Source organism: Pseudopodoces humilis, chromosome 2 (genome assembly GCF_049639895.1).
Source record: "Pseudopodoces humilis isolate 2021_Gansu_Grassland_sample_001 chromosome 2, ASM4963989v1, whole genome shotgun sequence".
In the NCBI taxonomy this organism is placed as follows: domain Eukaryota; kingdom Metazoa; phylum Chordata; class Aves; order Passeriformes; family Paridae; genus Pseudopodoces; species Pseudopodoces humilis.
The window spans coordinates 7,929,671-7,944,414 of NC_142201.1; the positions used below are offsets into that span (position 1 = coordinate 7,929,671).

The 14,744-nt window shown below is 43.0% G+C and overlaps 1 protein-coding gene across 2 annotated transcripts in view; it reads right to left on the reverse strand.

The window, feature by feature from the left end:
* Positions 1 to 14,744, reverse strand: part of TSPAN7 (tetraspanin 7) — an 81,968-nt gene that overhangs the window by 2,316 nt on the left and 64,908 nt on the right. The window contains exons 3-7 of one of the 2 annotated variants that reach the window (XM_088051448.1): positions 12,857 to 12,931; positions 11,294 to 11,389; positions 9,411 to 9,566; positions 5,275 to 5,358; positions 3,328 to 5,126 (exon numbers count right to left, since the gene is read on the reverse strand). In XM_088051448.1, the coding sequence (XP_087907574.1) occupies positions 5,118 to 5,126; positions 5,275 to 5,358; positions 9,411 to 9,566; positions 11,294 to 11,389; positions 12,857 to 12,931 (420 nt within the window). In that variant the 3' untranslated portion in view covers positions 3,328 to 5,117. Of the gene's footprint in view, positions 1 to 3,327; positions 5,127 to 5,274; positions 5,359 to 9,410; positions 9,567 to 11,293; positions 11,390 to 12,856; positions 12,932 to 14,744 lie in introns of those variants that run through there. The other variant, XM_005516724.3, reaches the window with a different exon arrangement.

Consider the following 14,744-nt stretch of genomic DNA (forward strand, 5'->3'; position numbering starts at 1 on the left):
CCTCAGGATTGTGCTCTCCCCCTAGACCAGACAGTGCTCCCTGTTAACACAATCATCATCAAAATACACATCTCTACCAGGCAATTGTTTAATTTGGGCTGGCACAAAGCAAGGCCAAGCCAGGGTAACTCAAATCTGGATAAACTGTTTCCTAAACTTCTCTAAGATGTCACAGTCCTTGTCAGGCCACACTTCTTTTGCCAGAAATTTGCTCAGTTTCCTGTTTCAGTGTCCACCAGAGCTGTTCTGGGAATTTCAAAAGGGCACAGAGTCACATTTAACAGCAGGTTGAACCTGACTGTTCCCCACATGCACCCCCTGATTTTGGCACCCAGGATGACACTGCTTTGGTTTATTACTAGATGTGGGGCACTGGTACCACCTCCTAACCAACCTCTAACAAAAAACAAAGCTGCCAGGGTCCAGGGGCTGTGTTTTTAGTTGCCAAGACAATATGTGCCTGGTGAAAACCCTCCTTGGCTCTGAAAAATCTCACTTGATACCAAGAAGACATTTCAGCCATTTTGTTGTCTTTTCTACTCATCACTGGGATGATGACTTACTGAATTGCTGAAGGTGCTGCTGAAAACCAACCACATTCTGCAGGTTACATGACACTCCTGCACTCAGGCAGTTTCTTTAGCTCAGTTCAATTTTGGAGAATGAGATTTCTGTTTTGGCCAGTAGTATGTATTTCTCCATGCTCTGACAGGCTGAACAGTGTGAGTGGCTCTGAGTGGCCCTGTCCCACCTCCTTCACTGTCACTTTTTCTTTTTTTTGGTGACTTTCAGTCTTTCTTCACCTTCCTTGGCTTGACTCAGAAGTTACTTCTCTGCCTTACTGCATTTTTCAGTAAGATGAACTTTGCAGTGTATTTAGTCCAAATTCTTTCCCCTGAGCAAATTCCATCCCAAACCCAAATAAATTCCTCTCTACAATGGCCAAGAATATATGTACATTGAAGTTTATTTTTCTCCATCACAAGCACCCAGATTACAGCCACTGTTCTTCTCCACCACAATCTACTGCTTGTATCAGGTTTATAAGGAGAAAGATGCTGTAGCCTCCACAAATAGGAAACCACAGGCTTTTCTTTCCCCCTTCAACTGGAGCAGACTTCCCCAGATACCTCTAATTAGGGATTCTTCTTTTCTGTTCAGGCTGTAACTCTAATAATCAATGGGTCTAAACTTTGTAGCATCTGCAGCCATGCAATGTTGTTTTGTTTTACTCAGCTCACTCCTAAGACAAATGGCAGGTTACTCATGAATGTATCTTCATGATCTTTGGCCCACTTACTGATTCTTGGCTCTGACCTTAGGCTGGTTTAGGCATTTAAGTGGTTATAGTATCATAATGTTTAACTCTGTATTTCAAAAATAATGGCATGCATATCAAGCCACTGCACATATGTTTTATTCAGCATTTCTAAGTATTACCAGGATATAGCAGAACTATAATAAATATTCTAGAAATAATTTGAATGCATATAAAAACGTGTTTTTCGATGTGTTGACTTCCACCTTTAACCACAAGAACACTGTTCCTCCTCTAGTCAAAAAGAGGCAATATTGTAGTGAGTTACTGATTTTTCTTCACGGTGCCCTTTCATTACAGGCATAACTACAGTCCTCTGCATTTAAGTCTAGAGGCTCCCAGACTGTGCAGCACAAATCAGCACTCTCCTCCCTGCCTTGCTGTCTGCATTTGTTCCACCACTTGCCTCTCCTGCTCTTCAGGCAGGAGGAAGCTCCTTGTCCTATTGTGCACCAGCAGCTCCTTTGAAAAACCAGCAGAATTGGTGTTAAAGGATTCCCACAAAGAAGCTGCTGCTGGGAGCTACATTCATTTCCCCACACTCCCATTGCCTCTCAAATGCCCCGTCTCAACTTTTATCCACTTAGTCATTTATTAGATTTTTACTGTCTTGATTTTTGAGTGCTAAAATGTCAGACTTGGTTCTGCATTTGTCTTCTCTCTTACTTTTTTTCCTTTCTTCCCTTTTTACCTAGGATTGTCTTGGTCTTCTGAGCTATTGTATAGAAATAGAGAGTTTTCCATACCCTGGTCTTGCCACAGGAAACCTGAAAATGCTGACAAATTCTTTGCTTTAGACACCTGGGAAACCCACACCCCTCAGCTGTATCATCCTTTTGGCCATAGGTCATTCTAGCAAGCAGAATCAAGTGAATTTCTCATGGTTTCTAGGGGCAATCTCAGGCACATCTTAGTTCTGACCATTGAAAACCATCCACAGCGTATTTTGTAGCAGTCTTATCCCTTCTACACATAATAACTGGCTTTTTAATACACTTATTCTGTAGGAGTTACCACTGACTGGAAGCTGTTCTGCATGACATATTTATTACACCTTATTATACTGAAGAGAAAGAAACTGAACAGCAATTTGAATTTCCATTTTATTTTGGGCCTTGGTATCATCACCATTTTTCATTCTTTGGGAGAATTTCTATAAATAGAAATATGTTGAACTAATTTGGAATTCATCAGCACACCAGGTACGCCAAAACTGGGGGGGTTTAATCCATCAGGAATCATTTTTTAGCTCTACACCTTGTCATATTCTCAAAATGCAAATCTCCAAACGTGCAGGTTCTCTGGCTCTGTTTTAAAAGAGAGAATTTTCTATGTCACATGTTGCTTGTTTGAGTCAGCCTCCTGTGCCGTGGTGTCACAGGTCCTACCTCCACACTGGATCCACCCTGACCAATCTTTGGAATAACCCAGTCTCAGACCAGGTTTCAGGTCACACATTGGATGCTGCTGTGGACCCTGTTCCCTAAGCCCCGAGCAAGGCAGGTTCAGGCAGAGCTACCCCCGTTAATGCTGACAGTAAAGAGGTGGATCTTGTACCATGGCTGCATGGGAATTTATCTTAGAATGATGGGACCTGTCCATGCCCAACAACTGGTTTGGAGCATGTGGAGAACACCTGATTTTCAGTCCTTCAGCACAAAGGGAATAATGTGGCCTGAACCTTGCACTTTGTCTCCCCTACTCACAACCCATAAACCCCTCCAGACAGTGTCTCTTGCCTTCCTTAAGCCAATGCCTGCACTGTAGTTTTATCTGGGCACAGTTCTCCATCATCTATGCAGTTTGCATAATTTTATTCTCTGTTGGGCACAACACAGCAATCATTTTTCTGCTCTGAAGAGCACCTGCTAAACGGAAATTATTCCAGCTGGAAGTCAACACTGGCATCCAAGTCCAAAAACAATCAAATTTTATTTTATTGCTATTATTTCAAACCCGAGGAGCAGAGCAGACAAGGTCAGCAACACAGTTTTTTTTATAAAAAATCTCTGATGGAGAGGTCTGTGCCAGGCCTGTAAGATTTGCAATGCCATTACATCAACTTTCGCTATTTCTGGGCACCAGCACATTCCCCATGCTAGTCAACACCTAACAAATCACGTGAAGGAAAGACCCTTGAGCATGCTTTACTGCAGAAGAGCAACATGATTTAATTTGTCTTTTATTTAGATTAAACCTATTCTCAATAGGAGCAGTGAAAGCTCGCCTACAGCTGGAGCCCTGCCCAGCATTACTGCCAGCCACGTTAACCTGAAATCAATTTGTAAACACTGTCCCTGATTGGGCCCAGCAAAACAGATCAGGCAGTAAATTACAACTGGCCACCTTCTATCCCTCACAGCCTGGGAGAGCTGCATTTTTCTCCTCTGCAGCCTCTCTCTTCCCTTTTTCACGTGTCTGCCAACACCCCGAGCAGCTGGGTATGTCCTCACAGTGCCAGAGCCCAGGGACTGCGCTGGGGAGTGACATCCCCACCTGGCAGCAGGGCTCACCGTGCCACCAGCAGTGTGAGATGCCAGCACCACATCAAAACACACCTCGTTTTTCCCCTCAGTCACAGAGGCCAAGTGCCCTGCAGCCTGCCATGAAACACCCATTAAAGGCTTTCAGGCACTATTGGTCCTGACTTCTTCCCCCAGCAGCATATTTTACAATTCTACTTGTCTCATTTTTCTTTTGGATAGCTTTACATGAGGCACTTAAAAAGATGCTTTACAGCCTTCTGGCTCTCTAGAACCCAAGCTGAAACCTGAGCTTGGAGTCCTATAGCAGTAATCAAGCCATAATTGAGGCTGCAGAAGAGTATCAATGCCACCATCAAAGTCACCATTCAGCAAGAATTAGAATAGCTATTAAAGAACAACTGACCTCCCCTCAGCCATGCCCAAACAACTCCAGATTGTTCACCTTTTCTGGATCCCAAAAACCTGACATGCAGCACATGCTCTGGGCAGCTGCTGTTGTGATGAACCAACATTTCCACCCACACCGAACCACGAGCTCCTCACATCCAACACCTTGGCTGCAGGGCATCAGGCTTCCAGATGTGCCCAAGGCAGGGCATTCAGCCAGCCTGAGCCCAGACAGCTTCAGGGCTCCCTCAGGCCGTGTGTATGCTGATGGAGAGGATGTGGGAGCCAGTTTCCACATGGCTTTGGCACAGTTTTGAATTGTGCATGCTTCCCTCTCTCTCTGTTTTGCATGTTTCCAGTAGAGTCCTTGCTGTCACACACGAAGTGATTGGTATAAAGGAGCACCTTGTTGAAAGATGCAGGTGTTTTCCTGCCCCTTCTTGATCAGAACAACCTGGCCAGACCTACACTTTCCCCAGCTCCTGTCTACATAAATGCAGTTTGAATATCATGGAGCAGAAAACCCCTTCTCAGGTCTCCTCACTCTTGTGCTACACTCCTTTTGGTGCAGACAAGGAGCTGGTTTAACAATCTGATTTTGGTGCACTTAACATTTCTCAAAGTTCAGTGTTAAAGGGAAAATAAATAAAATTGGTCACAAAGTGTCCCCTGCAGGCCCCAGGTCCAGGATGGGGAGGCATGAGGGTGCACTCATTTGAATTCTTGAGTCCTTTAAGAACAAATAAGAGTACTTAGAAGATAGAAGCCTACCCAAACAATAGATAATCTATTTGTCTTAGCTGTTTATGCTCCATTTAAGCCAATGTTTTATTGGGTTGACCTCTATTTGACCCAGTGGAGGGACAATTTGTTTTCCTTGAGCTAGTCATTAGCTCAACCGTAACTGATATTCCCAAGGAGAAACTTCATTTAAGCTGAAAAAAAGAAAATCAATGAACAGATGACCTCAGGACTAATGAGCATGCTGAGTTCAGTCCCTTTCCATAATCTTTCCCTCCTTGAAGTCCAGGTAAAGAAAGAGGGGAAAAGAAAAGGGGGGAAGGAGAGTGTTTGTGCACTTACCTGTGAGAATGCAATCCCAAAAGCCACTCCAGCTATGATTCCCATATTTGTCTCCATAAAACTGGTCACCAAGTCATAACAGCCCTGGAAAACAAACATCATCATTCCTTGTACTGACCTTCCCTGCCATGAATGCATACACACAAATTTCTCATTTACAATGAACTCTGGCTAGACAATATTTCTGCTGTAATTTCCAACAGTGTCACCTGTTTTTTTAAAATAGCAATTCTGAGTGAATGATGTGGAGTTGTGGCAAAACCATTTCCTCTTAGAAACAAATACATTTCACTACTTTTAAAATCTAAATGTGATGCTGCATTCATTTTTATGGGTCTTTTTAAAGAAAGTCAGTTAAAAAACAATATAGCTTTGACCTGAAACCAAACTGGTAACAATACACCAATGTTATAATACAATACAGATGTCAAAAATGAATAAATGATGCTGATTTCCTAATAGTCTAGATATTTAATAAAGTGTCCCTTAAGGCATTCTGCTTGCCTTTACCCATCAAAGGACACCAGGCAAGGCACTGAACAGCATGTAACTTTAAACCATGTAACAAAGTTATCAAGGGTTTTGTATGAATTTTCTTAGTTTGCCCTTGGATATAAAATTCTCTGTCCTGCTCACCAAAGCAGATTTCCTCTCTGCTGTCTTGCTTTCTCAGGCCTCAATTCACAGCTCAGACTGGGGCCAGAGGATTCATGTGCAATATCTGACCTTCTCTTGGATAGACTTTTTTGAGAGGTTCCCCCTCAGTACAGTGTTTGAAATTATCTCTTAGTTTGTGGTGCCTGAATTAATCTAAACAAGTGACTTGATACGTGAAGAAAAGAAGAAAGGTGGCATCTCCTTTTTCTTTCATTATTAACCCATCTGTCCCCACAATCCAAAGTCACTGCTCAGCCCCTTTTGCCACCTTCCTCAAATGACCAACACCCTGGCTTAAGGCCAGTCCTGAGGAGTTTTATGCATTATAACTTTATCCAGCTTATCCAAAAACTTCACCCAATTTATCAGAAATGGGAAAACTCAGAAATAACAGTTAACTGCCTTTCTCAGTTTGGACTCCTGTCCCATAAGAAAGAAGTATATCACCTATATCCACACACCCCCCACTCTGCAAGCACTGTAGGAGCCCTTTATGACTTCAGAGCATCAGGCGCTTGTAAAAAATAAAAGTGAGGACAATGATCTGTATTACAGAAAGGCCATTTATTAAATAAATTGTACCATTTCTATAACTTCTTTTATAACATCACAAGACATTTAATCCTGAGAATAAAGAAGTGCTGAACCTAATAGCACAGCTGGTCCTGATTAATTTCTGAAATGTTTATGTGTACATACTAACTATGTTTTACCACAGTGGACACTAAGTCTGATTCAGGCTTGCTTATTTAACCCATCAAGCAACTATAGTTTGCATATTTTACATGTTATGCAATGAGATTAGATTTCTCAGCAGTATTTTCATTCTGGCTGACATGGCTTAATGCTCTCCCAGCTCTTCTGAAATCTGTTTTGCTGGAGAACCTTCAAGAGATGCAACACCAAAGCACAGTGGTAATTTGCGGGGGACAGAAGATCCTGTCAACAAAACATGCAATGGCAGAGTTTTGATCATCCTCCTCACCTGAAGACTCTGTTTTCCCAAGCCACAATAATCTGTTTACTGAAGTGCATTGTTTACTTATGGCTAAATAGCTCAGTCCTTGCTGTGCTGGACTGGCAGCACAAGCAGCACCCACGAGCTGCACTACAGGACAGAAGTGTGTGAAGCACTCTGAACACCTCTGGGTGCTGATCCAGAGATCCAGAGCTCAGAAGGGACAGTTGACAAAGGATCTGATCTTTCCTGACTCCGTGCATCTGTTCCTTTCTTAAGGTTTTAGAGAGAATCAGTTCTTGAGGTTTCTTGGTAAAGAACTGTGATTAAAAGCACTAGATGAACATTAATTAGCTAATGCTAATGACAGCTCTTAAAGTTAGGTATTACTGTGCTCAGAGATGAAGAAACAGAGAGCCTAAATAATTAACCTAAGGTCACTAAGCAAGTTAGGGTCAGAATTGGCCAAGAAAATCCAGGAATGCTGTCTTTTAGTCCTGTAATTATATAATTAGTTTAATCCTCTTTGGTTAATTCACTATTAGTCCTCAGAAACTGCTAGTAATTTGATTAACTCATAGAGAACTCGTCTTACTGATAGCTTTGCAAGATCCACCAAAAGATGTAATCCAAATATACTTGTTCACAGGCATGGTGAGAAGATTCTTCCACAACACATGGCAATAAATATTTTCCTTTTTCTCCAGCACACAGAGAGCACAGGGCCTGTTTCCAAGACCAGCAGGGACCTTGGGTCAGAGGCAATGATGTTTGCTACCTATCTGAAGTGAAAGGATAGGGCCAAACAAGATTGTCTCCTTGCTTTTTATTCTCATGTGTCCGTCAGAAGCGTCTTACTTTGCTCAAATGTCTGGGGCAACTCCAAGATTGCTGAACAGAAATCTGCAACTTTTGGTTTTCAATGGCTATGTCAGAAAATGACACAAAACCACGTGAACTTCCAAAAATCCAAATTTCCTCTAGGTAATTAAATCAAGTAATTATCTTCAACTATTTCCTGAGGAATCAGCAGTCCTTTTCTGTCAGGTGATTTGTGCATTTGACAGGAGAGCAAGGGGCAAGAATGGCTGGAAAGGTGTTACTAGCCCTGGACTAGCACACACTGATCCCTCAGCCGCTTCCTACAATTCAGCAGGCATCCTGTGCCACGAGGACCTCAGAAGTGCACAGGGAGTGTGTCCTGGCACCTGGGGGAATCAGCAGATCAGTGCTGGCACTGCAAATGGTACCTAAATGGTGATGCAGCAAGGAAAGGTTCAGAGTGCATGGCTGTCCTGAACTGCAAAGCTGGGACCTGCTGGTGGAACACCAGTCACACCAGAGCTCAGGGTGTGCTGCCCAGGAGGCACCATGCTTGCTGTGGGTGCTGGCTGTACTGCACATGCCCTACATCCACCCTGCCCTGCCTCTCACCTTCCTTCCACTTCTCCAAAAACACCAAGTTAGTGCAAACTCACAAAGAGCAACTGAACAGAGTGGCTCACCCTCTATACTCATGCAAGATTGCTCTGCTGGTGGTGACTGAGTTACTCAACCAATGGACACCACCAACACTCCACACATCTGCAACAAGTGGCTCTCATTAAACCATTGCAAAAAAAAAAGAAAGGCTTTGTGGAAAATAATCCTCTAGTATCCCTTTTACAATACATGTCAGAAAACATTGTCTACTTGGCTGGTTTTCAAAGATGTTTCAGGCTGTGCTCAGCCACCGGTCCAACCTTCTGAGTCACAGGTGACTGAGGTGAAAAAGACAGAGAAGAGACAGAGGTATTTCCGTATTTTCCCTGTTGTCTACTCAGGACTTCTAACTATTTTTTTAAACAGATCTCTGAAAATAACAACAGAAAAGAAAATAATCCTTAAGTCTGACTATGCTGTGCTGCAGCTTAGAATGGTGATTTAGCCACAATATCATTCCTCTTACCAACAAACTGCTCCCTCTCTTGCAAATACCAACTGAGAAAGAATTGATAACACACTAGCACTTGAAGCAGTAGCTTGAGTTGTCCTTCTTCAGCACAGTGTCTAATGCATAGGTGCTGCATTATTTTCTCTTTATTCTTCCCTTTCTTAAGGTTTTCTTTATTTTTATTCTCTAGTTACTCATTTTCTTCCTGTTCTCCCAACTTGCCTTCTCAACCCTCCTTCTGCCTTCCCAACCTGCTCCTTCAGGTGACCCCGGGGAAGGCTCACTTTGGCTGTGCTCACAGCCCTACATGTTCAAAGATTTTAACAATAAATGTACCCACCAACCACAACATTTACTGTCAATCACCTGTGTTTCCTCAGAACTGCTGCACCTGGGATTGGATTTGAGAAAGGCCAGCTGAAAGAACATGAAGCAAATGCAGGACCAAGCCCATCCTCACCAACTCTCCAGCCTTATTTGCACATTATCAACCAACGATTTGAAATGAAGTGCAACTGCAAGCAGCCACACACTCCACTGGGGTGCTGGGTGGTGTCACAGCTGCCTCTGGCACAACTCTACTGGTACCTTCTGGTTTACTTTAGTGGCAGCCACGGTCATGTTGCGCAGATCCTGAGTGTTACAGTCACTGGAGTTCATGCAACAGCTCGTAGGGATGCCGTGCTTGAAGAAGTAAGGGCTGGTGCTCCAGTTGGTGTAGCTCTGAATGCCACAGCAGCTCAGCTAGGAGGGATAAGAGGCAGGTTTTAAAGCACACAAACAAAACAGAATTAAAACTAGAACAGAATTATCTCGGCCCACTTCATAAGCTCATAATCAAAATAAAGACAGGGCACCTCAAGTTTTGAAAAGCAGATACCACCCCTGCCCCATGAATTACAGAAGTACCAGGGGTGTAATTTACAGAACATGGGAGCAGATGACCTACTAAAAATAAGGTATTTTATGAGCAGAGCTATTATTTGTAACATTTCACAGAGGTCCAGCCATAAACCCATCCTTTTTACTTGATGGTCTGTTGGACATTTTGTTTGCTTTCTTTACCTTTTTATTTGATTAAAGATGACTCTGTAAATTCAAGACCTCAAAGCATTACACAGAATTACATGTAACACATACAGGCTCAAACTAGTACAAATCAATAAGGTGAAGCCTCTCTAACTCACCAAAATAATTTCTAGGACAATTCACTGAGCTGTGAATAGAAAGAGACCATATGTTCACAGGGTGTATCTAGGAAGTCAGCTAGAAAACCCTAAATTGGGAGGGATGTTCTGATTTAGATCCTAAGCTAGAAGACAGAGACTGAAATGTATGGAGTATGTGCTGCATTTTTTGCATGGGAAGGACTTATAAATGCAATTCCTGTAAAAAGAGAACTATGAATGAAATTAACATTTTACTACAACAGAAACACTGAAAAAGTACTCAGAACTATTTTGTTTGGTCAACTCTAAGGAATCAAAAATTTAAAATTCAGATTAACATTATGCAAACTGACAATCTGACAGCAGAATATACTCAGTTTGGAGCACTGCAGCAATCTGCTAAGCAGGTTAGCCAGGTTAGAATACAGTTTCAACTGTGCTGAAGGGCCCAAGGTACCAGCTGTAATTTCTACAGGCGTACAAGTCATTGATACAATTACACTGATATTTCAGCCATTCATCAAGTTAACATCATATGGAAAGGAAATGGGCTCACAGAATGTATTGCAAACTGGAGGAATAGCTTCTTGCTGTGGTAGAGCTTCCAGTGGGAATGTAAATGTGAATTTTATCACTCTGTTGTACTTGGTGGACTTGGTCTCTTGTGGGCGGCATCCCCAACTGCTTTGGCTGTGCTGTGGAATTTGCTCCTGCCCTGTGCCCTGCTGGAAGGCAAGGCAACCCCCACCCCTGAGGGGCAGAAAGGCTCTGCTCCACCAAGCTCCTACTCCATCCCTCCGGAACAGCTTTCACTGCCAACATCAGCAGTTTTCCCCTCCATTTTCCTCTGGGGAAAATATTCCCAGTTTTTCTCCTTAACTCACTGGTCTCCTTTGTCAGCCTCTCATTGTACTCATGAAGAGAACTGCTGCAGTTTATCAGTGATGCAGGACACAAGGTTATAAAACCCTGTCTCATCCAGCTCAGATTTAAAACATTTTATAATCTTATTGGCAAATTCCTTTAGGAATATGCTCTTTAGGAATAGAACTTCCCCCTAAACCTAATTCAAGATATGGAAACAACAAAGGACCAATGGGACAGGCTTTGCCTTTATCAGACAGCTTTTCACTAAAATTTAGGCATCCTGGGAAAGCACTTCAGCTGAAATACTTTTCCTTTAGACCACTTTTGCCAGCCTCTAATTTTACTTGAAAATTACAGCTTGCAGATTGAGCCATCAAAACTTCACGTTCTGGGATCAAATGCTTCTCTATTTCTGGTATCCAGCTTTAGACTTACACTTTCCTGTACGTTATCCACTGCATGGCTCCGCTCATCGTTCTTGTTGTAATTCTGGATTGCTTCAGTGTATGTCCTAAGGAAAGTATCCTTGATCTGTGAGGATGAGGGGAAAAAAAACCCAGCCCCCATGAGCAACAAGAAGCACAAGATCTGAAACACTTTCTGCAGAAGCAAATGCATTTCCAAACTTCCTAACAAAATACCCAAACCAGCCCTTCTCAGTTGTTTCTAAGGGTGTTTTTAGAGCTGGCAGAGCTCCCCCTTAACTGTCAGGAATCATTTGTGCCATTTTTCCAGTGGGATATCAGACACAGGAACAAGACCGCCCCAGCAAACTGATAATGTTTTGATAAAATACTGTAAAATTACTTAGCCTATCAAAAAGGTATCATTTTATGCTTTTTCTCCCAAAACTCTTTGTTCCAGCACTAAGTCTGAAGAAGACTGCATGCTTCCTGCTCATGGATGCCAGATGGGAGCCAAAGCTTGTGCAAACACCCTGGAGACACAAGCCACTGGCACCAAACCTCCTGACCGGGCATCCCCAGCACCAAAGGGATTTGGGTAAGGAACAAGAGGTCCCTCAGCTGGGGCAGCTCAGGCACATCATCAGGAATGGCACTTTGGGTGGGAAAGGGGCTGGGAAGCAGGTGATGTGAGCAACCCACACAGCTGTGGCCTTGACAAGAGACTGCCTCTCCCAGAAGGGAGCAGCCTGACACTGGGGCTGCTGCAGGTGAGGTGGGATGAAATGGGAATCCTCAGCAGGTGGACAGGCACCTCAGGACCGCATTGAGAGCAATCCACCGCTCACAAGGGTGAGCAGCAGAAAGCTCTATAGCAATGGAAATGGCATGTCAAAAGAGGAGACTCCAAAACCAGCTAATAGGAAGAGAAGGGACAAGGAGGGTCTCTGGGGTTGTTCTGGTTCAGCACCAGTGACATGTAGGTCCATGGACTTAGAGCCAGAGATAGACCTGATTACAGTGGATAAAGCAGAAGTGTTACTACAAATCTAGACCATCACGCATTTTAAGGCTTCTTCCTGTCCCAGTTTCCTACCTCACTCTACTTCTAATCTCTCCTTATTCTCAAGATAGAAATGAAATCCCATCCCACTCTCTCCCCACCCCCTCTCTCCCCAACCCCCACCCAAAAAAAAAGGTTTACAAAACAGCAAGTCTGGTGTGATGCAGAAGTTGTCTCTGCCTTACATAAACCAGAATTTGCCTGGCTGAAAGAGCTGTGTTTAAGAAAAGCATTTAATCTATTTTGCAGCCCTCAGCATATGTAAAAGAGCAAAGAAAATCTTTCATGGTGGACACACAAAACCTGATAGCTCCAGAGTAAATCATCAGGCAGCTGAGGGCAAGAGCTTTGCCTAAATCCCTTCCTTTGGAATCACATCACTTTTTAAGAGCTGTACAAGTTATTGTTACACATCAGCCACATCTCTGGAGATGTGCTGCAGCCCCGTGCTCAGCACCCCACACATTCTCCACGCTCCAGGGAATTCTCAGCACCTCCCGCCCAGGGCAAACTCAGCACATTTCCACCTACCTCATGGCGAAAGACAAACCCTGAAATGCCAGCCACTAGCTCAGCCAGGAACACCAGGGACAAGAACATGGCATACTGAAAAGGCAGGAGGCAAGAGAAGTCAGAGCATGATAGGCTTTTGTCTCAGCACAGATATTATCACATAAAATGTAACTTTCCCCTCTAGGCACCCTTCAAAGATGTTAAGAAACCAAAGGTCTTTTGGAGGAGATACACAGGTTATGACCTGAATGTAATACATGTGTTTATACAACTCATAACTGATCTATATTGCTTAATTACTGGCTTTTGTGACATTTCTGTTCCCACGTTTATTCTTACATAAATTAAAATACACTCACATGCCAGAGGTGAATCCGAGTCACTCAGGTTTTGATCTTGCAATAAGGAACACAAACAGACCCTTCCTGTTTGCATGGTGCTCTGCTAAGGTCAATAGGCTTCCCCAGGTGTTTTGGTTTGTGTTTATCTATCTCACTGCCAGATTGGGATTTGCTGCCTGATTCCTGAAATTTCTCCAATGAATGAACTGAAACACTGCCTTCACTGGAAATATTCTCACAGTAACACTAGACATATGCTCCAAACACTTTGCTGAGCCAAGGTCCATATTTGGCTTCAGGTGCAGGATTTGGATCAGGAGCTAAATAAACCTTGAAAACAGTGCTTTCAGTGTAGGCACTCACCAAGTACTAAAAATACATTTAAGCAGAAATAAAGAAGGTAAAGAAAAAATGCAAAGTGGGATAGTAAAACTTGAATTTGGAGCTTAATCTTCTGGAGGAAAAATTACCTTTTTACTCCACCTTCTAAGTAAAAGTTGATTAAGAAAGGAAACAGTTTAAATTAAATTCAATCCTAGCAGGATTTAGTGGAAAAAGGGAAACTTAGCTTTAATGAAAGGTTATTGGGGAAAGGAGCACAACGGTGAAGGCAGAACTAGAAAAAAAAATGTGTCCAATTAATGCAGCTGTCAAATCACTTGTCTGTTCAGGAGAGAAAAGAAGTTTAGAAATATTTCTTATAGGTACAATGAAAATAAACCCACATGCTTGGACAGCACACGCTACTATTAGTAGCATAGCTTTAAGGAAGTTACATGAGTTATGGAGCAGCTAGCAGAGCCTGATTTCCTATGCATTTGTGTCACCGTTCACCTTTATCCCTTTCCCATCTGGACTGCAGTGACTCCAGCAAGCCTCTGCACATGCCCTGACAGCACATCACCAGCAAGAGACAGCAGTGAGGTACTTGCCAGCTGGCCACCAGCTGAGGGAACTGCAGCCGCTACCTCTCCCCTTCCCCTCCCTGCCATCATTTGAGGAAATTAACTCCCTTTTAACATGTTCTTTCTTTTTTAAAATGCAGTTTAAACTGCAGAAAAATCATCCCATCTCCTTGGAAAACCAGTCCCAAAATACTGTAGCTGGAGATGCATTGTACTGCCAAGTCCTTTCTCACTAGTTCAGTGCTTCACAAGCGCTGTTTCCACCCTTGAAATCACTGCACATGCAGGATTTTGCTCCTAAATATGCCTAGAAACACAGTTTGTCATGTAAGTTTGTTTAACCTGTAGTTATTTTAAATTTTAAGGTAGGCTGGAACATTCAGAACAGAGAAACTCATCCAGAGAGAGGTTAAAGTGGACTGAGGGACAACAGCTTCCCCTCTCCTCAGTGCACCTCAAGCCCCTGCTGCTTTTGAGATGAGGCCAAACATACCATACAGTGCTCTTTTTTTTGGTTTGAATTGTTCTATCCTAGTGAATGTTAGGAGAAAAAGAAGGGCTGGTGTGCTTTTATGAGGTACCAAGTATTCGTTCCATAATTTCACAGCAGGGTATTAAACCGACCCCTTAAAATACAGCTCGAAAGAATTTCACATTTAT